Here is a 27,693-nt window from a genome sequence, read left to right as displayed (position 1 = left end):
AAGGATGGGTCAGCAAGTTTGCAGACGACACAAAGGTTGGAGGTGTCGTTGACAGTATAGAGGGCTGTTGTAGGCTGCAGCGGGACATTGACAGGATGCAGAGATGGGCGGAGAGGTGGCAGATGGAGTTCAACCTGGATAAATGCGAGGTGATGCATCTTGGAAGGTCGAATTTGAAAGCTGAGTACAGGATTAAGGATAGGATTCTTGGTAGTGCGGAGGAACAGAGGGATCTTGGTGTGCAGATACATAGATCCCTTAAAATGGCCACCCAAGTGGACAGGGTTGTTAAGAAAGCATATGGTGTTTTGGCTTTCACTAACAGGGGGATTGAGTTTAAGAGTCGTGAGATCTTGTTGCAGCTCTATAAAACTTTGGTTAGACCGCACTTGGAATACTGCGTCCAGTTCTGGTCGTCCTATTATAGGAAAGATGTGGATGCTTTGGAGAGGGTTCAGAGGAGCCTTATCAGGATGCTGCCTGGACTGGAGGGCTTATCTTATGAAGAGAGGTTGACTGAGCTCGGACTTTTTTCATTGGAGAAAAGGAGGGGGAGAGGGGACCAAATTGAGGTATACAAGATAATGAGAGGCATAGATAGAGTTGATAGCCAGAAACTATTTCCCAGGGCAGAAATGGCTAGCACGAGGGGTCATAGTTTTAAGCTGCTTGGAGGAAAGTATAGAGGGGATGTCAGAGGCGGGTTCTTTACACAGAGAGTTGTGAGAGCATGGAATGCGTTGCCAGCAGCAGTTGTGGAAGCAAGGTCATTGGGGTCATTTAAGAGACTACTGGACATGCATATGGTCACAGAAATTTGAGGGTGCATACATGAGGATCAATGGTCAGCACAACATCGTGGGCTGAAGGGTCTGTTCTGTGCTGTACTGTTCTATGTTCTATGTTCTATGTTCTAAAACCGGAAATGACAGTACTCAGCATCACAGACCAGACAGTATAAATTTCTAGGACGGTAGAACAACATTGCTTCATCAGAGGCCTCACTGATGATGTTACCTAGCATGGTGACAAAACATCTGAAAAAAAACAAGCCAGCTTGATGAGCAAGTCAACAACATCGGGGGGTCCACTGCCATTGACATACTCTGTAACTCATATGCACCACTTGTCACATTTTCTAATGATAGTGCCCATTGTAGCGCCCATTTGAAGTCCAGTTGGGTTTCAGCTAGTAGGTGCATTTGTACAGTTACATCATTAATCCCACATACAAAACAGTCTCTCAGCATCTCATTAAGGGTTAAAACAAAGTCACATGCCCCTGCCAGTAACCTTAACCTGGTCAAAAATCCTGTCACGGATTTCTCTATTCTCAAATTGCCGAATAAAAGCAAAGACGCGTCTGAATTAGAGGAGGCTTAGCTAAATCTATTCATTCTTGAAGGGCTTTAGTATCTGGTGCCTCCAGGAAAGTTAGACTCCTAATGACAGTAACAGCTACAGCTCCACGGGTTGTCAGCAGAATTACATGTTGTTTTTCATTAGTCACAATATCATTTGGAAAAAATAATGCATTCTTTCCTCATACTAGGCCCAGTCCTCATCAGCATGGTCAAATGAGTTAAGCTTCCCAAACAAAGGCTTGACGTAAGAAATGCTTAGCAACTCAGAGATGATTGTTGTGAACCAGTTTGTTCAAGTTCATGCATTAGTCTTGTTGCTATTGAAATAACACCACAAGACTGGTATCCCATCACCAAGGCCCGCTTTATTTATACATGAAGAGTCCTTGACTATAGTACCGCCTCATTCAGAGTCAACACCCGGAGTATCAGTATCAGACACTCACCCTTTTTATCTATCAGCCAGGGCTCCCTGATTGGAGAGGGTTAACTTTCTCAATCAGGGAACTCATATTCTATGAGGGCTACTTGGTTGACCTCATTGCAATCATTACACTCTTGTTTCTGGCTCTATATCTCTGTTTCTTATCTCTCTCTCTCTCTCTCTCTCTCTCTCTCTCGCTCTCTCTCTCCCCCCCCCTCTTATACTCTCTTACTCTGCCTTCTCTTTGTATCTCTCTGTGCAAATATAATATGGAGGTGCCAATGCTGAACTTGGGGGAGCAAAATCAGAAATCACCTGACACCAGGTTATAGTCGAACATGTTTATTTTAAATCACAAGCTTTCACAGCGCTGCCCCTTTCACCTGACAAAGGAGTAGCACTCTAAAAGCTTGTGATGTTAAATAAAACTGTTGGACTATAACCTGGTGTCAACTGACTTCTGATGGCATGAATTTGAGGAGTAAATAAGGATGGACTGTGATTTATTGTGCCTCTGTCCATGTTTACACCTTTTCTCATTTTCTCTGCTGTAATTCTGACCTTGTTTATGCTGGGAGGGCATTGATGAGCTCCTTAAAGGTAGCTGTAATGTGTTGGAATGACTGCGTGAAGTTCAACTTTCCTGTTATTGAGGAGGGGTTTGAGCTGGAACGAGCAGGTTTACCAACCTTGAGTAGAACCCTGTTTAGGAAAACTCTTCATAATGAAAGGTCACAAAGCTAAAATGTTGGTTAGAATGTTGAGGTGTCATCAGTTTGGCAGCCAGATGGTGAGCCAGTGAAGGACAAACATTACCTCTTCCAGGGACAGCCCAATGAACCACATACTCATCAGCCAGTGGCAGAATCACAGGCTGCACTTCCCCTTGAATCAGCTCTGTGAGGGTGGAAATCCTGCCGAGTGAGAACTGCCGGCCAAAGAAAGGTTGGCAGCTCCTGAATTCAGCAGCACCCCAGAAGAGACCACGGTTGCTGTTAGATGAACAACCTCAGAGTCCCAGGGTCACAGAGGTCATAGAACAAAGGTAAGCAGCGAGGAGAAAGGGGGTCTCTCAGGTTAGGGATCACCAGGAAAAGAGTAGCAGTGAAGTTGGAGGCAAGGCTGGAGCCAACTCCAGAAGGCACTCATCCACTCAATAGTCAAGCTGCTTGAGCAGGCACTGACTTCCTTTCACTGAGAAAGTCTCTCAATCTTCCTACTCCAAACCCCACCTACCCTCCACATCCCTACCACACTCCCCCTTCCAACCCAATGAGGTAGCAAGGTGCCTACAGACTAGAATCTGTCATGCACACTGGCGAAAGGCTCACTTGTTGCTGGATTAAGTGCAATGGCAATGTGTTAGGGACCATAAATATTCCTTACCTGGCAGCCCCAATTGGTAAAGGGGCATGAAGGTGAATCATGAGCTTTCCTGTCCCGTTTTTAATTTGGCAGAGGTGGGAAAGGGGTCGGTTTAGGTACAAAACCATCTTGCTCAATTAAAAACTCTTCCCACGAACAAGCTCACCAGCACAAAGCACAGCATGTGCCCCTTGTCTAGTCAACGTCTACATACCCAGGATAACGTCTTCAGTCTCTCCTTCTCTGTCTTTGGGGACATCAATGGATCATCAAAGGATGAGTGGCTCCTTTTGAAGCGGTCTGAGAGATTGCGATACAGACGCTTGGCAGCATTCGGAGACGGTGGGCCGTAGTTTCTCCTGGGAGGAGACAGATTCAGCTTCTGCAACTGCTCGGTCATTGTGGAGGGCAGGGACCTGCAGAAATATCACACAACACAATTCATCACTGAGTCTCTGCCATTCACGCCAGGTTCCACAACATTCTGGTAACACTGCACCCTGGAATGGCATGGCTAGGCATGATATGGCATGGTGCACTTTCTCCCCATCATCCCACACTGCCCAGGTACATACCCCATCAACTCTTTTGCAAAGTTGGTGTGTGTAAAATTGTAAAATGGGGGAAGGCATTGTGTTGTCCCTTTAAAAATTGTGTTATTTTCAGTGCTTAGAGTTACGTTGGATGTCTGACATCAGTTTATTGTAACATTTTGTATCAAACAGTCAAGCAGCATTTTTACCAAGACAATGAGTCTTTTCAAATTTAGCCAATTAATTTCAACCAAGCCCTTAGATACTAAAAATGCACCAAATTTAAATCTGATGGTGTTAACAACCTAGAACCAATCCGATTGTAAGGAAATTAATAGGTCATCAAGGGTATTATGACGTGGGTATTTGGAAAATTGGAGTAAGCCAACGGCCATCTGAGGCAAATCCACCATCTGAGAAATAAATTTGGCTCTCACAGAAAAGAAATCACTAAGTTCTCTGAGAAAAATATACCATCAAATGCACCATGGCATTTTTGAGCTCAGAGCAAGATCAGTGGAAGAAAGATGTTTGTGACTTGAGATTAGCAGAAGAAAGGCCAGAGAAGGCAGAGTGCTCCAGAAGAGACTGTCTGTACGAACTTGGACAGATTAAGTTTTAATTTATTGTTGTCTTATTAGCTAGCTTTAAGTGGGACTTGTGTTTATTGAAACAGCATTCCAGTGGAATTTAGTTCAGTTAGGCAGTTTAGGAATTAGAGAGAATTGTTTGGCTTGCTATCAGTTCTGTTAATTTCTTTACTGTTAGGGTTAAATAAATAAATCGTTGCTTGTTACTTTTAAAGTGACTATAAGGAATTTTCTTTCATTTAACCTCCTCTTCTCCGTAACAGTTTAACAGATTAGGGGAGGTGAGGTGAGCTTCTCTAGATGGAGTTTTGTGTTTAATTAGCAGAAGAGAACTTCAACATCCCCCTTATAACACCCCACGTTACCCGGATACACTCTCCCCTCAGCCCACACTGCCCGGGTACACTCTCCCCTCAGCCCACACTGCCCGGGTACACTCTTCCCTCAGCCCACACTGCCCGGGTACACTCTCCCCTCAGCCCACACTGCCCGGGTACACTCTTCCCTCAGCCCACACTGCCCGGGTACACTCTTCCCTCAGCCCACACTGCCCGGGTACACTCTCCCCTCAGCCCACACTGCCCGGGTACACTCTTCCCTCAGCCCACACTGCCCGATACACTCTCCCCTCAGCCCACACTGCCCGGGTACACTCTCCCCTCAGCCCACACTGCCCGGGTACACTCTTCCCTCAGCCCACACTGCCTGGGTACACTCTCCCCTCAGCCCACACTACCCGGGTACACTCTTCCCTCAGCCCACACTGCCCGGGTACACTCCCCCCTCACCCTACACTGTGGGATACATCCCGCCACAATCCCTCACTGTCTGGGTACACTCCCCCATCACCCCCTACTGCCTTCGTACATTCTCCCATCACCCCGCACTGCCGAGGTACACTCCCCATCATCCCACACTGCCCAGGTACACTTCCCATCACTCCGCACTGCCCAGGTACACTTCCCATCACCCCACACTGCCCAGGTACACTTCCCATCACCCCACACTGCCCTAGTATAGTCCCTTTCTCCAGGTTACAGTCCCTTTCACCAGGTTACAGTCTCTTTTCCCAGGTATGTTCTTTCTTTTAGTCAGGGCATTGTCTGAGCTGAACTATTCTTGCTGGTGCCACATCCTTGTTCCTGAGCTGTCAGAAGAAGCTGTCAATCTACAGCCTCAGTAATAGACTGAACCCAAGAGCTTGTACGGTAACAGACAGAACAACACACGACTCACTGTTTGCTGGGATTGTGCTGAAACCAAGTCCCGATTCAATGATGCCTTTAGCGGTTTGTGATTGAGAGCTGGGTGTCCTTGATCTCTCAGTGATTGGGAAATCTCCCCCTCCCACATTACAGTGCATGGACAGTTACAAATTTTTCCTTCACTTTTCTGCAGCTCCAGAAACAATGAGGAAAATGAATGTGACTTTTGTGAATGTGAGAACACTCACATCCCCAGAGATTGTTGGGAAACTCTGCAACCCAGCCTAGTCACATCAACACAATGCAAGCCAAATGTTGACAAATCCCCTGCTGGATCCCGACCGGAGATCAGCTCCGAAACTACAATCAGTGTCTCCACAAGATCCTGCCAATCAGATGCTCAGAATAGGAAGCAACCCTGGGTTCCATGCTCCTAATAACACAGAGCATCCAGCTCAGTGATGAGTTTCGAGGCTCCGTTCCTCAATAATTCAAGACCAGGCAGCTCCAATACACACAGCCACTCCAGAACCATGGCTCAGTGTATCTCTAACATGACAAGTGTGACAACCATCCAGAGAATTGGTCCGTGACCCGGGAATCAAATTGTAACACGATGAGTCCAACTGTATCCCATGGGGGAAGCATATTTCTATCCCTCTGAGCATGACTGTAGCCCTGACAGTGTAGGTTTAACACAGAAAGTGGGGCTGTGATGCAGGGAATTTGTCAGTAACACAAGGAGATTGATTGTAATCCAGTGAATGCAAGTGTAGAACACAAAGTGTGCCTTTAACCAGGGAAGTGTGACTGTAGCCAGGGGACGGACTGTGTCAGAGTGGATGATCCATCTCAACCCCCTCCTATGGTCCCTCTGCTATACTAATCCCTCTGCCAATTCGATTCACTCTCTCTGATGTCAAGAAATGATTGGAGGCATTGGATACTGCAAAGGTTATGGAGCCTGATAATAGTTATTGAAGGCATGTGGTCCAGAATTGGCTGTGCCTCAAACTAAGCTTTTCCAGTGACTTGACAACAGAAAAGCAACAGTTTTGCGTCATAAAAATAACTTAAACCCATAGGGATCATAACAGATATGGTGAGGGAAGAAATAGAATAGTTCTGTATATGTACATGTTTATTAGTGTTAGATCATGCAAATATGAAAATATGTTTCTTCAATTAATTCTCAGGATGGGTTGTCCCTGCTTGGCCCTGGCATGTATTGCCCATCCTTAGTTGCCCGTTCGGAAGGTGGTCGTGAGCTGCCTTGTTGTATCGCTGCAGTCCATGCGCTGTGGACCCACAATGTCCTCATGGAGGGATATGAATATCAGAGTCATAGAATTGTAGAGCTGTACAGCGTGGAAACAGACCCTTCGGTCCAAATCATCCATGCCAACCAGATATCCTAAACTCATCCAGTCTTACTTGCCAGCATTTGGCCCATATCCCTCTAAATCACTCCTATTCATGTACCATCCAGATGCCTTTTAAATGCTGTAATTGTACCATCCTCCACCACATCGTCTGACAGCTCATTTCTTACACGCACCACCCACTGTGTGAAAAAGTTACCACTTAGGTTCCTTTTATATCTTCCCTCTCTCACAATAAAACCTATGCTGTCTACTTGTAGACTCCCCCACTCCAGGGAAACGACCTTGGCTATTCACCCTATTCATGGCTCTCATGGTCTTATAACGCTCTATATTTCAAAAACATTGTTTCATTGTCACAACATATATTTATTTTAAAATATATACAAATCACCTGAACTGTATGTACAATCTTCTTTTTGGTTGCTTAAAAGAAACTTGACAATATCATATCAGTTTCTTTTCTCTTTTATTTCTGGATCCAAGGTTATGTTGAGTGTTTCTGATGTTCCTTCACCAATTTTAGTGCAGGGTTGCACAAAACAATTATTACATTGTTACTTTACTTAATCATAAGACTTCAGGGTATCACCATAATACGCCTCTACTTCCTGCTCACTGTGATCTCCTGTTGGGACACAAACCTGTACTAAATCTAGATCAAAAGGCTTTCCTTTGATCTCAATTGTTGTTCTCTCATCATTATCACTCTCTCCTGGATTATCTTGAACTGATATCATTATCTGATGTCTACTGCATTCCTACTCTATCATTACATTTCTCACCTTCAGAAAAGCAAATACAGACTTAATTCTACCCATTTTATTTTCCAAGTCCTAGAAAGTCAATACAATAGACTTCATCCATTCTAATGTGTACAAAGACTGGGAACAACCGAAGAGGCAGAAGATCTTATCGAGTTACTATAGAATGACTCAGGAGACAGAGACCAGTAAAGGGTATGAGGGGAATTCCAGGATTTTGACCCAGTGACAATGAAGGAACAGTGATATATTTCCAAGTCAGGATGCTGAGTGGGCTGGAGGGGAACTTGCAGGAGGTGCTGTTCCCATATATCAGCTGCCCCTGTCCTTCTAGATGGAAGTGGTCTTGGGTTTGGAAGGTGCTGTCTGAGGACCTTTGGTGAATTTCTGTAATGCATCTTGTTGTCAAGACAATAGACCGATGTTTTGGAGTACCTATGGACATATTGAACTTTTAATTGTCTATTTTCTGTTTGTTTTTAAAGCCAAAAGGACTGTGGATGTGCATTCAGTCTGGAGAGGAGCCTTGAGTGTCAGACCTGAAGATGTCAATGAAACTTCAGGAGGAAGAAAAATGCTGCACAAACTGGACTGTAAACTCCTGCCAAGACTCTTAATCTGGAGGGAGAAAGCACAAATAGTCCAAGTGGAAGCCGTCTTCATGTTTTTCTCTTTCAACAATACACAAGGACAAGAATACAACAAGTTTCAACCATGGCTCATGTGCGTTCGTGGGCAAACTCAGCGCTCTCCACCACAGTAAGGTGGCATCTCACAGAAAGTAGAATTTCATTGATCGCAAAAGTGGTGCCATCAGGAATTCTCTGCTCCTGGCAGGGTCACCCATGACAGCAAGGAACCAGGCAAAGCACAATCCAAAATAAGTGCTCAATGGCGATCCAGGCTGAAGATCCTCCTCTGATATCAACCACTGTAATGGTGGATGAAGGCTGCAGCAGTAGGGAGATCTCCAGTCATTGAGGGTTCCTTGCCCCTGGAGCTCAGTCCACCTTCTATCAGGGACCGTGTCTCTGCTGAGGTGCAGCAGCATTCCCACAGGAAAAGATGCCTGGCCCAAGGTGTCTACCCAGAGGAATTCAACACCCAATGTACAGGCGGCAATGGGTGAGAGGTGACAAGGTCAGGATTGAGAGACCCAGGAGTCCCGAGTTATGGGCTGACAGTTGACAGTGGAGCTTGACACAGACATTTTGCTCTTGGAATAGGAACAGGAGAGCATTTCGACAGCTTTCTCCATGACAAAGCCACCCTCTTCAAGATCTAATCTGCTCACCTCACATGGGGAAAGGGCTAGAAAAGACCTGGCTAGAAAACCACATCCAGTCGGCTTATCTACCTGCAGTCTGAAAATTCAAGTCAAACTCAAACTTGGAACCTGGAATCATGAGCAAAACAGTCATCTGGAACAAAGAACTGGTCCTTGTTGCGCAGGAGCTCAGGTGCTTCAACATTACTATCGCTGCCCTGCAGGATGCTCAAAGAATAGGCAGCTGCTGGGAAGAACGTAATGGTTACTTTTTCTCCTGGAGAGAAAAACCCAAGGATAAACCATCAAGAACAAACTCAAACTGGACACCAACTATCACCTCTTAACTCTCCTGACCAGCAGGCAACAGTCATGAGTGTCTCTGCTCAACCCTGTTACCACAGGTGAGCCCAAAGAACACTTCTACTCCTCCCTGGATACCACACTTACCAACATCCCAAAGGAAGATAAAATTATCCTCCTTGGAAACCTCAATGCCAGGGTTAGAAAAGACTCCTGGCTCTGAAAAGGAACCATTGGAAAGGAAAGAGCCAGAAACTGCTATTCCAGTGGGATTCTCCCGCTCACCAAATGTGCAGAACACCAGCTGGTCATCACCAAGTCTTGTTCCGCCAAAAACACGAATTCAAGACTTCTTGGAGGCATCCACAATCAAAGCACTGGCACATGATCAAAAACGTCATCATTCGCTCCAGAGAACACAAGGTCCCTCATTACCAAAGTGATAGCCAGTACAGATGCCCACTTGACTGACCACCAGCTCATCTGCTCCTCTCTCATATACCAGCAGAAGCAGCTGGAGGAGAAGAACTAATTCAGAAAAAGGACCAACGCTAAGTGGCTTAAAGAGCTGAGCAAGCCAGTGAACTATTCAACTATGTCTTCTCCAAAATCTCCACAACATCCACTTTACTGGAGGAAATCCGAAAGGAGCTGAAGGCAGCTATCATCTCACACTGTAAAAAAATCATCAGCTATAAAAGCACAGAACATCAAGATTGGTTTGACAAGAATGAGCACATCATCCAAGATGACATTTGGACCCTACACCCTAGGTCTCATACCAGCATAGTGCAAGGATAGGTCCCTTGTAAGATACAAAAAAACATCAGCTTCAATGGAGAGAACACTTCAAAGAACTCCTGAATCATGTTATAATCATCCACGAGGACGTGTTTGAAGAAATCCCAAAGCTCCCATCAAAATAGTGGGGCACAGGTTGAAGCCATCATTAGATGTATGAAGAATGAAAAAGCTGCAGAAGTGGATGGGATTCTTTTCATTCATTCATGGGATGAGGGCATTGCTGGCTAGACTAGCATTTATTGCCTATCCCTAATTGCCCAGAGGGCAGTTAAAAGTGAATCACATTGCTGTGAGTCTGGAGTTACATGTAGGCCAGACCAGGTAAGGATGACAGTTTCCCTCCTGAAAGGACATTAGTGAACCAGATGGGTTTTTCCAACAAAAACAGAAGTTGTTGTAAAAGCTTGGCAGGTCTGGCAGCATCAGTGAAGAAAACAGAGTTGTCCTTTCAGATCCAAAAACTCAGAAGGGTTTTTCTAATAATCGACAACATATTTTTGGTCATCATTAGACTCTTAATTCCAGATTTTTTATTGAATTCAAATTCCACCATCTGCTGTGGCAGCATTCACCCTGGGTCCCCAGAACATTCAAGCTGATGAACTGGGTTCCAGTCAGGTGGTCTGCTTTGTTCTGGATGTGTCAAGATGCTCAGGTGTCAGTACAGCAACGCTCATCCAGGCAAGTGGGAGTATTAAATCTCAGTCCTGATTTAAACTTATTAAGATGTAGGAGCAGAAGTAGGCCATTCAGCCCATCGAGTCTGCTGTGCTATTCAATGACACCCTTGACGATTTGATCATTCTCAACTCTACCTTTCTGCCTTTTTCCCATAATCCTTGATGCCATTACTGATTAAAAACCTGTCCATTAAAAGCTGAGCTAGACAGCCAGATGGTGGACAAGCTTTGAAGAGTCAGGAGGTGAGTTACCTACTGTAGAATTCCCAGCCTCTGACCTGTTCTTATAGCCACTGTACTTATACAGTGCATTGAGTTGAGTTTCTGGACAGTGCTAGCCCCCAGATGTTGATAGTGGCGGCATTCAGTGATAGTAAAACCATTGACAGTCAAGGGGTGGTACTGAGGTTCTCACTTACTGGTGCTGGTCATAGCCTGGCATCTGAGTGGTATCGATGTTACTTGCCACTTGTCAGCTCAAGCCTGGATATTGTCCAGATTCTGTTGCATTTAAATATGAACTGTCTCAGTATCTGAGGAGTTGCAACTGGTGCTGAACATTGTACAATCATCAGCGAACAGCCCTAGTTCTGACCTTATGATGGAGGGAAGGTCATTGATGAAGCAGCTGAAGATGGTTGGTCCGAGGGCACTCTCCTGAGGAACTCCTGCAGAGGTGCCCAGGAGCTGAGATAGTTGTTCTTAGATGATTTACCCCTTATCTAGCCCAGGAATATTGATGCCATCATAATCTACACTGAGGCCAGTAACTTGATGGCAGGCCATGTTGGGTTTCAGGCTCTCAGCTTTAGTTCAATCTGTATCAGGTAGGGCACTAACCTAAGGAGGCTTCATTTCTCTGTTTCTCTCACTAAGACCCAGACAGTGTATTACTTTGGACACAAATGAAAGAAAGACATGTCTTTGACAATCTTAGAATGCCAGCTGTGACAAATGTAAGTCTTTCTGAGATAGGTAGTGTTTACAATGTCTCATTAGCTTAAGGTAAAGCTGGGTGTTGTAAAGACCAATCTTTTTACTGTTCTATATTTTGATTATGGAGTGAAATAGGAAAAGGACTGTTTTAGAAACTAAGGATTCTAACACTTTTTAAAAGCAAGTTACCCGACACTCATTGTAAATGCTGTTTGCACAGCCATTGGTTCAAGCAGTGGGAAAAAAATCTAGTTACAGACAAGTTGGAGCCAGGGGCCTATGAACCAATGAAGATTCAGCTGGCAACTGGTAACTGATTGGTCTGTGAAGTGATAACTGTGAAGTTATTGATGACAAAGGCCTCCTACATACCAGCAACTGTGTGAGCGGCTCCCAGGTAACTGAACAGCTTGTGGGTGTGAACATTTGGGTGAGAAGCCATTGGACCTCTGGAAGGGAAAGAGCTGCATTGCTCTGCAGTAATAAGCATCCTGAGCCTGAGCCAGTTTATCTTCTGTATTGCTGTAAATTGTGTTTTTTTAAATGATCAAGTCTTTACTCATTTATAAGTGTGAACCAGTCATCCTGTGCCTCCTGCAAACAAGCAAAAATTGTTGACCAAAAGACAGAGAAGCGTAAGTAGGCCATTCAACCCATCATGTCTGCTCTACCATTCAATGAAATCATAGCCGATCTTCTTCAACTCCACTTTCCAGCCTTTTCCTATAACCCCTGATTCCCTTGCAGATTAAAAATCTGCCTATCTCAGCCTTGAATATATTAAATGACACAGCCTCAGCAGCCCTCTATGGTAAAGAATTCCACAGATTCACAACTCTCTGAAAGAAGAAATTTCTCCTCACCTCAGTTTTAAATTTGTTCTTTATTTGAGATGATGCCCTCTGGTCCTAGACTCTCCTAGAGGGTAAAATAACCTTTCTGCATCCACCCTGTCAAGACCCCTAAGAATCATGAATGTTACAAGGTATGACTACACACGGGATAAGCACACAGCCTTTCCATGCAGGCCAGCTAAACACTTTGCAACATCTGTCAACACCAAAGAAGAACCCAAATAATTACCTATTATGAAGGGGTGGTGATGCTTCTCTGAATATTAAAATCAAAACACAAACCCCCAGTCTGTTACAGTGGGAGTAGAGGGCCCCTTCTATTAAGGGAAAGCCAAAACACCCAGAGAAGCTCGCCTCACCTCACCCTATCTGTTAAACTGTTACAGAGAAAGGAAGGTTGAAAGAAATAAAATCTCTGCTATTCACTTTATAAGTTACAAGTAACAACCCCAACAGTAAACAAATTTAACAGAAATACGAACAAACTGAACAGTTCCCCCTTAACTACTAACTATTCCCTAACTGAACTAAATTCTACTGGTATGCTATTCCAATAAACACAAGCCGCAATTATATAAACCCAAATAATAAGCAAATAAATTAAAACTTATTCTCTCAAAGTCTATGTGTCTTTCGTCTGCTGTTCTCAATTCATAAACACTTTACTTCTGCTGCTCCAGCTATCAGAGATGTTTTCTCTGTTAGGTCTTCTATGCACTGAGTACTCTTAGCTAGAAGTGCCATGGTACCTTTTATGGATAGATGATGCTTTCTCAGACAGCTTACTGATTTCTTCTGATAGCTATACGCTTGTTTCTCAGATGGTGGTTTGCTCTCACACCAATTTTGAAAAACCTTTTCCTTACATATCTTGGACAACATATTGATTTTCTTACAACAGCATTGGTCTGAGGTGGTCAAAACCATCAGATTTAAATTCATACAGAGATAGTAGGAACTGCCGATGCTGGAGAATCTGAGACAACACGGTGTGAAGCTGGACGAACATAGCAGGCCAAGCAGCATCAGAAGAAAGCTTGATGTTTTGGGTCAGGACCCTTCTTCAGAAAAGGGGGAGGGGAAGGGGATTCTGAAATAAATAGGGAGATGGGGGAGGCGGATAGAAGATGGATAAAGGAGAAGGTAGGGTGAGAGGAGACAGACTGGTCAAAGAGGCGGGGTTAGAGCCAGTGAAGGTGAATGTAAGTGGGGAGGTGGGGGGGGGTGGGGGGGGGGGGGTGGGGTAGGTCAGTCCAGGGAGGACAGACAGGTCAAGGAGGCGGGAAGAGGTTAGTGTGTAGGGGATGGGCATGGGGCTTGAGGCAGCATCAGAGGAACAGGAAGGCTGATGTTTCAGGTTGGGACCCTTCTTCAGAAATGGGGGAGGGGAAGGGAGCTCTGAAATAAATAGAGGAGGGGTGGGGCTGGGGAAGGTACTTGGATGATGATAGGTGAGTGCAGGTAGGCAGGGATGGGATTGGTCAGTGAGGTGGGAGAAGCAGACAGGTGGGAGAGAAGATACTATCTCTGAGTATTTATATAGTGTCTGCCCTGAACCCAGAAAGTGCCACAACACTTTACAGACAATTCAAATGCAGCTGCAAACCCGTGCTCCTCATACTTAGTTTAGATTAAGGAGCTATTTGCAACAGTCCTATACATCCACTATTGCCAAATGCACCTCGTTTTAAACCTTGATCCTTCAAACATTTTAGCACAAAATTCTTACTTCACTAATGACTGATTCAGATTATTTGCTAATTGAAACATTTAAATGCAAAACTCTCTAGGTTCTCAGGACTATGTACTGAGGATTTCTTCTTTAGGGGCCCAGTGAGGGCTGTCCCAGTGGCATTAAGCCAAAAGAAAACACCAACTAGATGCTCCTTTTCTGAAGGTACAAATACCAGGGACTCAAACCATAAAGGGCAAAGGTAACGGAGCAAATCTGATTATAATTCCATCCATGCCTCAGTTTCTGAAATCCATATGGCACAGGGCCAGCCAGATCCCGATCGGTTACTGCAGCTCTTTCCTCCTGGGTTGTCTGAGTACTGACCATGTCAGTGGGATACACTTTTAGCCAACAACGTCTGTTCCCCAAACCTGGAGAAGGGAGATCGAGAGGCAGCGTTCTGATCAGCGAAAGGACCATTGCAGCAAACCCGTCAACAGTGACCACTGAACTGCCTTCCTAGTCTTTCCAATCAACTGTAACAGGCACAGTCATTTTCAGTGTCTGCCCATGTATGTAGGTGGGTTTGTGAGAGTTTAAATGATTGTGTTATATGTTGATGCTCTACCTGTCGCCCTCTGTTAACCTGGGTCTAAAAGACAGAGGACTTGGGGAAATTTTGCAATTCTGGTACTCTGGGGCAGGGGATGATACTCTGGGACAGGGCGGTGATACTCCGGGCCAGGGGGTGATATCCTGGGGCAAGGGGTGATACTCCGGGACAGGGCGGTGATACTCCGGTACAGGGCAGTGATATTCTGGGGCAAGGGGTGATACTCCTGGACAGGGCGGTGATACTCCAGGACAGGATGAGGTACTCCGGGACAGGGCGGTGATACTCCGGGACAGGGCGGTGATCTTCTGGGACAGGTCGGAGATACTCCGGGACAGGGCGGTAATACTCCGGGACAGGGCTGTGATACTCCAGGACAGGATGAAGATACTCCGGGACAGGGCGGTGGTATTCCAGGACAGGGCGGTGATCTTCTGGGACAGGACAGAGATACTCCAGGACAGGGCGGTGATACTCCGGGACAGGGCTGTGATACTCCAGGACAGGATGAGATACTCCGGGACAGGGCTGTGATACTCGAGCAAAGGGCTGTGATACTCCAGCAAAGGGCTGTGATACTCCGGCACAGGGCGGTGATACTCCGGTACAGGGCAGTGATATTCTGGGGCAAGGGGTGATACTCCTGGTCAGGGCGGTGATACTCCAGGACAGGTGGTGATACTCCTGGCCAGGGGGTGGTATTCTGGGGCAGGGGATGACACACTGGGACAGGGCAGTGATACTCCGGGCCAGGGGGTGATATTCTGGGGCAAGGGGTGATACTCCGGGACAGGGTGGTGATACTCCGGGACAGGGCGGTGGTACTCTGGGACAGGTGGTGATACTCCTGGCCAGGGGGTGGTATTCTGGGGCAGGGGGTGATGCTCCGGGACAGGGCGGTGATAGTCTGGGACAGGGCTGTGATACTCCAGCACAGGGCGGTGATACTCCGGGACAGGGCGGTGATCTTCTGGGACAGGTCGGAGATACTCCGGGACAGGGCGGTGATACTCCTGGACAGGGTGGTGATACTCCTGGACAGGGGGCAGTGATACTCCGGGACAGGGTGGTGATCTTCTGGGGAAGGACGGAGAGACTCCGGGACAGGGCTGTGATACTCCGGGACAGAGCGGTGATACTCCTGGACAGGGGGCAGTGATACTCCGGGACAGGGTGGTGATCTTCTGGGGAAGGACGGAGAGACTCCGGGACAGGGCTGTGATACTCCGGGACAGAGCGGTGATACACCGGGACAGGGCGGTGGTACTCTGGGACAGGGCTGTGATATTTTGGGACAGGGCAGAGATACTCCTGGACAGGGCGGAGATACTCCAGGACAGGGCAGTGATATTCTGGGACAGGACAGAGATACTCCAGCACAGGGCGGTGATCTTCCGGAACAGGACGGCGATACTCCGGGACAGGGCGGTGATACTCCAGCACAGGGCGGTGATACTCTGGCGCAGGGCGGTGATACTCCTGGACAGGGCGGTGATCTTCCGGGACAGGGCTGTGATATTCCAGGATAGGGTGGAGATACTCCAGCACAGGGTGGTGATACTCTGGGACAGGACAGTGATCTTCCGGAACAGGGCGGTGATACTCCGGGACAGGGCTGTGATACTCCAGGACAGGACGAAGATACTCCGGGACAGGGTGGTGGTACTCCGGGGCAGGGCTGTGATACTCCGGGACAGGGCGGTGATACTCCGGGACAGGGCGGTGATACTCTGGGACAAGGCTGTGATACTCTGGGACAGGGCGGTGATATACCGAGACAGGGCTGTGATACTCCGGGACAGGGCGGTGATACTCTGGGACAGGGCAGTGAAACTCTCGGACAGGGCGGTGATACTCCAGAACAGGGCAGTGATACTCCAGCACAGCGCTGCGATACTCTGGGACAGGGTGGTGATACTCCAGGACAGGGCGGTGATATTCCGGGACAGGGCGGTGATCTTTCAGGACAGGATGGAGATACTCCGGGACAGGACAGAGATACTCCGGGACAGTGCGGTGATACTCTGGGACAGGGCTGTGATACTTCAGGACAGGGCGGTGATACTCCGGCACAGGGCTGTGATACTCCGGGACAGGAAGGTGATACTCCGGCACAGTACAGTAAGACTCTGGGCCAGGTCAGTGATCCTCCGGGCCAAGACAATGATACTCCAGACTAGGGCTGTGATACTCTGGCACAGGACTGTGATACCCGGGACCGGGCTGTGATACTCCAGGACAGGGCAGTGATACTCCGGGACAGGACAGTAATACTCAGGGCTGGGTCGGTGATACTCCGGGACAGGGCGGTGATACTATGGCACAGGACAGTAATACTCTGGGCCAGGTCGGTGATCCTCTGGGCCAAGACAGTGATACTCCAGACCAGGGCCGTGATACTGTGGCACAGGACTGTGATACTCCGGGACAGGGCTGTGATACTCCAACACAGGACAGTAGTACTCTGGGATGGGTCAGTAATCCTCTGGGCCAAGACAGTGATACTCCACACCAGGGCTGTGATACTCTGGCACAGGACAGTGATAATCCAGGACAGGGTTGTGATACTCTGGCACAGGACTGTGATGCTCTGGCACAGGGCAGTGATACTCTGGCACAGGGCTGTGATACTCTGGCACAGGGCTGTGATACTCTAGGGCAGAGCTGTGATACTCTGGCACAGGGCTGTGATACTCCGGGGCAGGGCTGTGATACTCTGGCACAGGGCTGTGATACTCTGGCACAGGGCTGTGATACTCTGGTACAGGGCTGTGTTACTCCGGGACAGGGCTGTGATACTCTGTATTTTGCAATCTGCCTGTTCTCCTGGTCACTGCTGCTTTCAAAAGACAGTGCAGAGTATGAGCAGTTTCTGCTAGCAGAACAGCAGCTTCCAGCAGCATCTTGTAGTTCCTCTCTACATGAAGACATACGCCTCACTGACCAAAGGAAATGAACCAGCAGCGCACCGAGATACGAACCATGGTGCGTTCGACCATTTGGAGAGATTGTGTTACAGCGTCAAGGTGTCTGCCTGACTGACACATTGTTTTTTCCACTGACCCAGCTGCGACTTGCCCCTAACTGTGAGGTACAGAGAGTTGGTGCAGGGTCTTGTAGCTGTTAGAGAGAGACACTGACCAATCCCTGCAATACTGTCAAGTTAGCAGATAGGTACAGCCATGTGCCATTGCCAGGATAAAGTCAGCGGTCTCTCTCTCTCCTGGCCCTGCCTCTTGCTCCCCAAGTTTCGAAGGAGCATGGTTGCACACACATTGCCAAGTACCTAGCAACAGACTGGAAATCACCCCCACATCACAATACCCCTTGGTTCAGCTGGAAAGCTACTGCTGCCCTGAAGTGACCAGATGGGATTCAGAAGTGAGCACAGTGTGAGCGCGATGTGCTGTGCAAGTGCAGTGTGCAGTGTGAGCACAGTGTGCAGTGTGAGTGTGGTGTAAGGGCAGTGTGCAGTGTGAGTGTAGTGTAAGGTGAGTGTGCAGTGTGAGCATGGTGTGAGTGCAGTGTCAGTGCAGTGGGCAGTGTGAGCATGGTGTGAGTGCAGTGTGCAGTGTGAGCGTAATGTGAGTGCAGTGTCGGTGTAGTATGCAGCATGAGCGTGGTCAGCTCACTGTGCTTCTCATAGCTCTGCATTTTGTATGAGGATGAAATGAAGAACATGGCTGGGCTGACACTGTAAATTTCTGCCCAAGTTTCCTTCCAACAAACACTAACTATCTGCTGTTCCCGTTTGACACTGCTCAACTGCAGGGAGTCGCTGACTGACCACTCTGCTCTGGGCCCTCCCATCAGAAATGAGATACAGGCCTCACAATGGGAGCTTAATCAGAATAAGACCATAAGACTATAAGACATAGGAGCAGAAATTAGGCCATTCGGTCCATTGAGTCTTCTCCATTATTCAATCATGGCTGATAAGTTCCTTAACCCCGTTCTCTCACTTTCTCCCCGTAACCCTTGATTCCCTTGATAATCAAGAACCTATCTATGAATGATCCCAGGTTGAAAGAGATAAATGATGATGAAAGGCTGCACATATATATAGTTTGTGCTCCCTGGAGTTTAGTGGGTTATGGAGTGATCTAATTGAGGAGTTTGATAAGGTTGAAAGTTTGAAAGTTGAGTGGTTAAGCTTGAAAGGTTGATTGGGGTAGGGTGGGGAACCAGAGCAAAAGGCAGATCCCTGTGGCTATTTAGGGGCATGCTCAGGAAATATTCCTTTACTCTAAAGGCAAAGGAAATCTGCAACTCTGCCCCACACTCCCAACCCCACTGTCAGAATTTGCAGATCTTGGGTGTTAATTAAAGTTGTCAGGTTCCTGGGAAATAAAAAAAGGTTTGAGTTTGGAATGAAGGTACAGACCAGGCAGGATCTGACTGGAGACTAATATTGATTCTAATGGCTAAATGGCCTCAGTTGGTGTTAGGCTCAAAGGCAAGTTGTAATTTGGTGGGAAACAGTTAATAGGACAAGGCTCCAACACAACACTTCCCAACAGGAGGCTGAGGTTTTATTGCAGGAAGGAGGCAGGTCAAGAGGTAAATAGTTTGGGTGCATAGCCATTGAGGAGAGGAACCAACCAGGAGATGAGTGTCTCAAGGACAGCAAAAGCAAGTCCAGTGAGGAGGCAGGTCACGAGGTCAAGGTCAGACCCATTTAGTTGGCATCCAGAGACTGAACTGCTCAGTCTTTGAGGCTTGACTAGACTGTGTTGGGGAGTGGATTGCAATTGAGGTAAATGGGAGATCATCCATTTCCAGACTAAAAAGGTCAGAGCAAGCCAGTCCTCAATATAGGAAAGCTGGAAAACGTGAGGCACTAGGATCATTGAATTGTCATCAACAGCTCAGAACATAATCCAAAAGGCTGAAGGTGCAATGGGACTTTCACATTGCCCCTCTCTCTCTCTGAGAGCTGTGAGTTCACCATTGGGTCAGAAATGTCAATCTTGCCAGTGATACCAACATCCCAGGAATGAAAAATATAAGACGATTCCTGGTTCGCCCATCATTTCCAGTTCATTTCAGGAAATCTAACGTGATTTAGTTGATATGACCAGGAGTCTGCAAATCAGCATGGAGAAAAGAAAGGTTACACATTTCCCATGTCTCAACAATTCAGAGGCAGAGTGAGAGATGATGAATGAGAGAGGGAGAAAGAGAAAGACAAGCAGAGAGATAGAGATAAAAAGAATGATATCAAGGGAAAAAGATGGAGAGAGAGAGATGGATCGAGGGAGAAGGAGTGAGGGAGAGGGAGGGAGAGGGAGAGGGGGAAGAAGAGAAAGAGGGAGAGGGAAGAAGAGGATAAGGGGAAGGAGGGGGAGGGAGAGAGAGGGAGAGGGACACGGAGAGGGGGGCAGATGGAGAGGGAGGGAAGGGGAGGGAGAGGCGGAGGGAGGGGGAGATGGAGTGGATGGGGGAAGGGGCGAGGGATAAGGGAGCGGGAGTCGAAGAGAGGGGTAAGGAGAGGTGAGGAGGCGGGGGATTGATGGAGGGGGAGTTGAAGAGAGGGAGTTCAATCCATGAAGCTGGACTTGGCTGTCATTCAATACAATCATTGAACACCTTAATACCTTGCCATTTTCTCTTGAATTGATGGCATTTGGGATGTGTATAACAAAACAAATTGGTTGGGAAAATCCCGGTGGAGAAGGTGTCAAATCCTGGTGGATACAACATTGCATGGTCAAGTTAGGAATGTAAAGGAGATGGAACTAAATCACTCCAGGGGAATTCAGATGTACAATAATTTCGCAATGAGATTCGTGCGTGGAATCAGAGATAATGGGAACTGCAGATGCTGGAGAATTCCAAGATAATAAAATGTGAGGCTGGATGAACACAGCAGGCCAAGCAGCATCTCAGGAGCACAAAAGCTGACGTTTCGGGCCTAGACCCTCGTCTAGGCCCGAAACGTCAGCTTTTGTGCTCCTGAGATGCTGCTTGGCCTGCTGTGTTCATCCAGCCTCACATTTTATTATCGTGCGTGGAATCCACTGGTTCCATATGGCCTGATGCAAACAGCTTCCTAGAATAGTCACCCTGCCCCACATTCCCCACCCCCACACACACCCCACATTCCCCAACCCCACACCCTGCCCCACATTCCCCACCCCCACACACACCCCACATTCCCCACCCCCAAACATCCTCCATGGTCTGGGCGGTGGCCCCCAGCCCCTATATGCCCCACCCTCGGGCAAATGAGCAGGTCCCCCCCACATCCCCCACCCCCACCCGCCGGTGGTCGGGCCTCAGTGAGCAGTAAATGTGGGAATCATGTTGACACATTGCCACATTGCGCAAATCAGAAACGCGTTGTCACATTCTTCAAAAAGATTTATGCCCTATCAGTTTTGTTCTTTGACACGATAAGATTGTATGAGATCAATACTATCAACGAGTTGCATAATTCAAGCAAGTACAGGAAGCAAATGGGATATGTCAAAGTTGGAATGGAGCCTGTTGGAAGCTGCCTGCCTGTATCAGTGCACAAGCTCCCTCACAGGCATAGGGTCAACAAGCCCATCCAGTGAGACCGGCATCAGCCCCTGGAAACCTGTGCAGGTTCTTAACAAAAACCGCATCAGCTAAAACCATTGTCCCCACAAATGATCACTGACCAGGGTTCAGGGAAGGTGCAGATTTTGAAATGGGTCTGAGCAGATACAGGAATGCATGAACAGGAGAAGGCCATTCAACCCCTTCAGCCTCATCCGCCCTTCAATGAGAACACGGCTGTGCTGTGACTAACATCTCTGCCTTTGCTTCATATTCCTTAAACAAAAACCCGACAATCTCAGATTAAAATGAAGATTTAATTGAGCACTATTTGCAGTCTGTAAAAAAATTTCAAATTTTTATGCCCTCTTCAGGTGTCAGCTCTTTCTGAAGCAGCTGGTTCTAAAGTTGAAGGCTTACTCCCTCCCCCTGCACTCTTTAAGAGTGAGAGAGGCAGCTTTGGATAATTGCATTGTTTTCCTCTACATCTGGAACATCTCATTCGAATTACTGTCACTAAGGAAGTTTTATTAGACAATTTAATGAGGCTAAGGCAGATAAGTCCTCTGGCGCTGATAGCCTGCATCCTAGGTTCCTAAAAGAGGTCACTACAGAGATAGTGGATGCATTGGCTGTAATTATCCAAAGATCCTTTGATTCTGGAGAAGTACCACAGTATTAGAAATCTGCTAATGTGACACTCCTACTCAAAAAGGGAGGCAGGCAAAAAACACATAACAAAAAGCTGATCAGTCGGGGAATTAAAGATCAGGAATGTGGGTGCAAGGAATATTGTATCAGCCATGATCCTGTTGAATGGCGGAGCATGCTTGAGGGGCCAAATGGCCTGCTCCTGTTCCTATTTCTTATGGCCTTATGGCCCACAGAGAGTAGCACACAGTGAGCGAAGGCCTCATGTTCGACATGGAGCCAAGGGGGACATTGAAACGGATCCTGAGGCATACAGCTGTTCACTTGATGAGGGTTAATCTCGCTCCTGTTTGATAATATGCCCTGGAAACAACTTCATCCTAAAATATAGCAAACTCTATTCCCATCACTGTCTTTTGACATTCAAAATTCAAAATAAAAACATCCATTGTCATAGAAACAGAATCATTAGAATGTGTATGAGCAGCACCTCAGAGATAGCAGTAAAACTCCAATTGAAATTAGAATCAAAATGAGCATCAAATGGCAAGAGAAGCATTACTGAAAAATGCAGCCAGCAACCAGGCACAAAAACCATGTAAGTGAACATCACAGGAGCTGGTATTTCAGAGGAAACAGGAAAACCCGTTACTGATGATGGAGGGAGTGAACAGTAATGGAGGAGGGAGTGGTGATGGAGGGAGTGAGCAGTGATGGAAGGAGGGAACGGTGATGGAGGAACGGGGTGGTGCTGGAGGAAGGGAGTGATGAAGGAGGGAGGGAATGATGACAGACGGAGGAACTGATGAAGGAGGGAGAGGATGGTGATGGATGGAGGAAGTGGTGACAGAGGGGGAGGAGTGATGATGGAGGAAGGAAGCTGTGGTGGAGGGAGGGAGTGATGATGGAGGGAGGGAGTGATAAAGGAGGGAGGGAGTGATGATTGAGGGAGGGAATGGTGACAGTTGGAGGGAGGGAACGATGATGGAGTGAGTGAGTGGTGATTGAGGGAGGGAGTGGTGACAGATGGACGGGACGGTGATGGGGAGAGGGAACAGTGAGACAGTAAGCAGTAATGAAGGAAGGAGGGAGTGATGACACAGGGAGGAATGGTGACAGACAGAGGGAGTGATGAAGGAGGGAGAGAATGGTGATGGAGGGAAGGAGTGGTGATAGAGGGAGGGAGTAGTGGCAGATAAACAGAACGGTGACGGAGGGAGCAAACAGTGAGAGACTGAGCAGTAACGAAGGAGGGAGGGAGTGATGATAGAAGGGGATGGACAGAGGGAGGGAATGGTGATGGATGGAGTAAATGGTGATGGAGGGAAGGAATGATAACGGATGGGCAGAATGGTGACAGAGTGGTAGAGATAACAAGGTGTAGAGCTGGATGAACACAACAGGCCAAGCAGCATCAGAGGAGCAGGAAAGCTGACGTTTCAGGCCTAGATTCTGAAGAAGGGTCTGGGCCTGAAACGTCAGCTCTCCTGCTCCTCTGATGCAGCTTGGCCTGCTGCGTTCATCCAGCTCCACACCTTGTTATCTTGGATTCTCCAGCATCCTACTATCTCTGGTGACAGAGTGGTATTTGAGCTCTAAATTCCACATTCCTCTCTATCCTCAATAACATTTCATTCCTACCAAATCTCAACTAGTCACAACATGTTATATGACAGGAAGACAGTGCTGAAAACAACAAATGCCAGAGATTACAGCATCCATGGAGAGACAGCAAGCTGAAATATCAACTCTAGATGACTCTTCACCACAGCTGATGAAGATTAATTTAGACTCGAAACATGGTTGCTGCCTGACTAGCAGAGATTCTAACATCTGCAGTAATTTGCGCCAAGGAAGAGAGCATTGACCAGTTGGGAAACTGCCTCTTGATGAGTATCAACTTGCCAACCATCGCTGCCTGTGCATATCTCAGAGAACAGCAGCCACTGTGTATGAACATAGAACATAGAACAGTACAGCACAGTGCAGGCTCTTCGGCCCACAATATTGTGCCAGCCTGTTATCCTACTAAGATCAAGCTACTCTGTGTACCTACAATTTACTATCCTCCATGTGCCTATCCAAGAGTCGCTTAAAAATCTCTGAAGTATCTGACTCCACTGCCGGCAGCGCATTCCACATGCCCACCACTCTCTGTGTGAAGAACCTAGCTCTGGCATCTACCCTATACCTTCCTCCAATCACCTTAAAATTATGCCCCCTCATAATAGTCATTTCCACACCGGGAAAAAGTCTCTGACTATTTACTCTATCTGCGCCTGTCATCATCTTATAAACCTCTAACTCTTCCTTCTTCGCTCCAATGAAAAATGACCTAGCTCTCTGGAGCTTTCCTCATAAGACCTGCCCTCCAGTCCAGGCAACATCCTGGTAAATCTCCTCTACGCCCTCTCTAAAGCTTCCACATCTTTCCTGTAATGAGTTGACCAGAAATGAACAAGTGCACTCTAACCAGAGTTATATAGAACTCCAGCATAACCTCACGGCTCTTAAACCCGATGAAAGCCAGCACACCATACACCTTCTTTACAACCCAATGAACTTTGGTGGCCACTTTGAGGGATCAATGGATGTGGACCCCAAGATCCCTCTGTTCCTCCACACTGCCGAGAATCCTGCCATTAATCCTGTATTCTGCATTCAAATTCAACCTTCCAAAATGAATCACTTCACACTTTTCTGTGCTGAATCCCATCTGCCACTTCTTTGCACAGCTCTGCATCCTGTCAATGTCCTGTCACAACCTACAACAGCCCTCCATGCTGTCCACAACTCCACCAACCTTCGTGTCATCAGCAAACTTACTAACGCACCCTTCCACTTCCTCATCCAAGTCATTTGTAAAGATCACAAAGAGCAGAGGTCCCAGAACAAATCCCTGTGGAACAACACTGGTCACCAAGCTCCAGGCTGAATACTTTACATCTACTCCCATCCTCTGTCTTCTGTTGGACAGCCAGTTTTGTATCCAGACAGCCAAATTTCCCTGAATACCTCCCTACCTTCTGAATGAGCCTACCAGGTGGAACCTTATGGAACGCCTTGCTAAAATCGATATACACCACATCCACTGCTCTACCTTCATCAAAGTGTTTTGTCACATCCTCAAATAATTCAGTAAGACTTGTGAGGCATGACCTGCCCCCCTCAAAGCCATGCTGACTGTTTCTAATCAAACTGTGCTTTTCCAAATAAACATAAATACTACCCTTCAGAATCCTCTCCAATAATTTTCCCACCATAGTGGTAAGACTGACTAGTCTGTAATTTCCAGGATTATCCCTATTCCCTTTCTTGAATAAGGGAATGACCTTTGCCACCTTCCAATCTTCTGGTTCTACTCCAGTGGACAGTGAGAGCACAAAAATCATTGCCAAAGGGGCAGCGATCTCTTGCCTCGCTTCCTGTAGGAACCTTAGGTATATCCTGTCTGGCCCAGGGGACATATTTATCATCATATTTTTCAAAATTTTTAGTACATCCTCCTTCCTGACATTAACCTGTTCGAGCATGTCTGCCTGTTTCATGCTGTCCTCACAAACGTCAAGGTCTCACTTGCTGGCGAATACTGAAGCAATGTATTCATTAGGGACCTCTCCTACCTCCTCTGACTCCACATACAAGTTTCCTCCACTGTCCCTGATTGGCCTTACCCTCACTCTGGCCATACTCTTGTTCCTCACATAAGCATAGAACGCCTTGGGGTTTTCCTCAATACTACAAGCCAAGGTTTTCTCATATCCCCTTCTGGATCTCCTAAGTCCATTCTTCAGTTCCTTCCTGGCTACCTTGCAGACCTCTAGAGCCCTGTCCAATTCTTACTTCCTCAACCTTAAGAAAGTTTCATTCTTCCTCTTGACTAGGTATTCAACATGTCTTATCATCCAAGGTACCTTCACCTTTTCATCTTTTCCTTGCCTCAGTGGGACAAACCTATCCAGTACTCATAGCAACTGCTCCCTAAATGAACTCCATATTTCTGTCATGCATTTCCCTGAGAACATCTGATCACAGTTGGTGCTCCATAGTTCTTGCCTACTAGCATTGTAATTCCCCCTCCCCCAATTAAATACTTTCCCATACCATCTGCTCCTATCCTTCTCCACGACTATAGTAAGGGTTTGGGGGTTGTGATCACTATCATCGAAACGCTCTTCCACCGAGAGATCTGACACTTGGCCTAGCTCGTTGGCCAGCAACAAATTCAATATGGCCTCCCCTCTAGTTGGCCTACCTACATATTGAGTCAGAAATCCTTCCTGGACACACCTGACAAAATCTGCTCCATCCAAACTATTTGCACTTAGGAGGTTCCAGCCTATATTAGGGAAGTTGAAGTCACCCATGACAACAACGCTATTACTTCTGCACCTTTCTACAATCTGTCTCCCAATCTGTTCCTCAGTGTCTCTGTTGCTATTGAGGGGTCTATAGAAAACTCCCAAATAAGTGACTGCTCCTTTCCTGTTTCTGACTTCCACCCAGACAGACTCAGTAGAGAAACCCTCCTCTGCAACCTCCTTTTCTGCAGCTGTGATACCATCCTTGATTAGCAATGCCACTCCCCCACCTCTTTTACTTCTCTTCCTATTTCTATAGAAACCTCTATACCCTGGAACATCCAACAACCATTCCTGCCCCTGTGATATCCGCGTCTCCGTAATGGCCATATTGTAGCTTCAAGTACTGATCCATGCTTGAAGCTCATCACCCTTATTCCTGACACTTCTTGCATGGAAGTAGAAACGCCTCAACCCATTGCACTGACTGTCACTTTGCCCTATCAACTGCTTATCCTTCCTCATAAACTCTCTGCTTGCTCTATCTGTCTGTACACTGGCTACCCCATCCTCTGGTCTGTAAATCCTGTTCCCAACCCCCTGCTAAGCTAGTTTAAACTCTCCCAAGGAACTCTAGCAAACCTCCCGCCCAGGATATTGGTGCCCCTCCAGTTCAGTTGCAACCCATCCTTCCTGTACAGGTCTCACCTTCCCCAGAAGGTATTCTAATGATGCACAAACCTGAAGCCCTCCCTCCTGTACCAGCTCTGTAGCCACGTGTTTAGCTGCTCTCTCTCTGTTTCTAGCCTCACTGGCCCATGACACCAGTAGTAATCCTAAGATTACTACTCTACTCGTCCTGGCTTATAGCTTCCACCCTAATTCCCTATAAGCATTTTTCAGGTCCTCATCTCATTTCCTAGCTATGTCATTGGTACTGACATGTACCACAACTTCTGGCTGCACCCCCTCCCACTTAAGAATCCTGAAGACTCAATCCAAGACATCCCTGACCCTGCCACCCGGGAGGCAACATACCATTCCGGAGTCTGACTGGTACCACAGAATCTCCTGTCTGCTTCCCTAACCAGTGATTCTTCTATCACTATTGCTCTCCTATTCTCCCCCATTCCCTTCCGAGCCACAGAGCCAGTGCCAGAGACCTGGCCTGTATGGCTTTCCCCTGGTAGGTTACCCCACCCGCAACAGTATCCAAAATGGTATAAGTGATAATGGGAACTGCAGATGCTGGAGAATCCAAGATAACAAAGTGTGGAGCTGGATGAACACAGCAGGCCAAGCAGCATCTCAGGAGCACAAAAGCTGACGTTTCGGGCCTAGACCCTTCCAAAATGGTATACTTATTTTTGAGGGGAATGGCCACAGGGAATCCCTGCACTGTCTGCCTATTCCCTTTCCCCCTCCTGACAGTCACCCAGCTACCTTTTTCCTGTACC

The 27,693-nt window shown here is 47.1% G+C and overlaps 1 protein-coding gene across 1 annotated transcript in view; it reads right to left on the bottom strand.

Annotated features, from left to right (window-relative positions):
• The window catches only part of ankfn1 (ankyrin repeat and fibronectin type III domain containing 1), a 124,733-nt gene that overhangs the window by 59,145 nt on the left and 37,895 nt on the right, over positions 1–27,693 (bottom strand). The window contains exon 3 of the mRNA XM_059653543.1: positions 3,368–3,569. Within this exon, the coding sequence (XP_059509526.1) occupies positions 3,368–3,553 (186 nt within the window). The 5' untranslated portion in view covers positions 3,554–3,569. The remainder of the gene's footprint in view (positions 1–3,367; positions 3,570–27,693) is intronic.

This window comes from Stegostoma tigrinum, chromosome 22 (genome assembly GCF_030684315.1).
Source record: "Stegostoma tigrinum isolate sSteTig4 chromosome 22, sSteTig4.hap1, whole genome shotgun sequence".
NCBI lineage: Eukaryota > Metazoa > Chordata > Chondrichthyes > Orectolobiformes > Stegostomatidae > Stegostoma > Stegostoma tigrinum.
The sequence above is the reverse complement of the archived record's forward strand: the minus strand, read 5'-3'. Positions and strand labels throughout refer to the sequence as shown.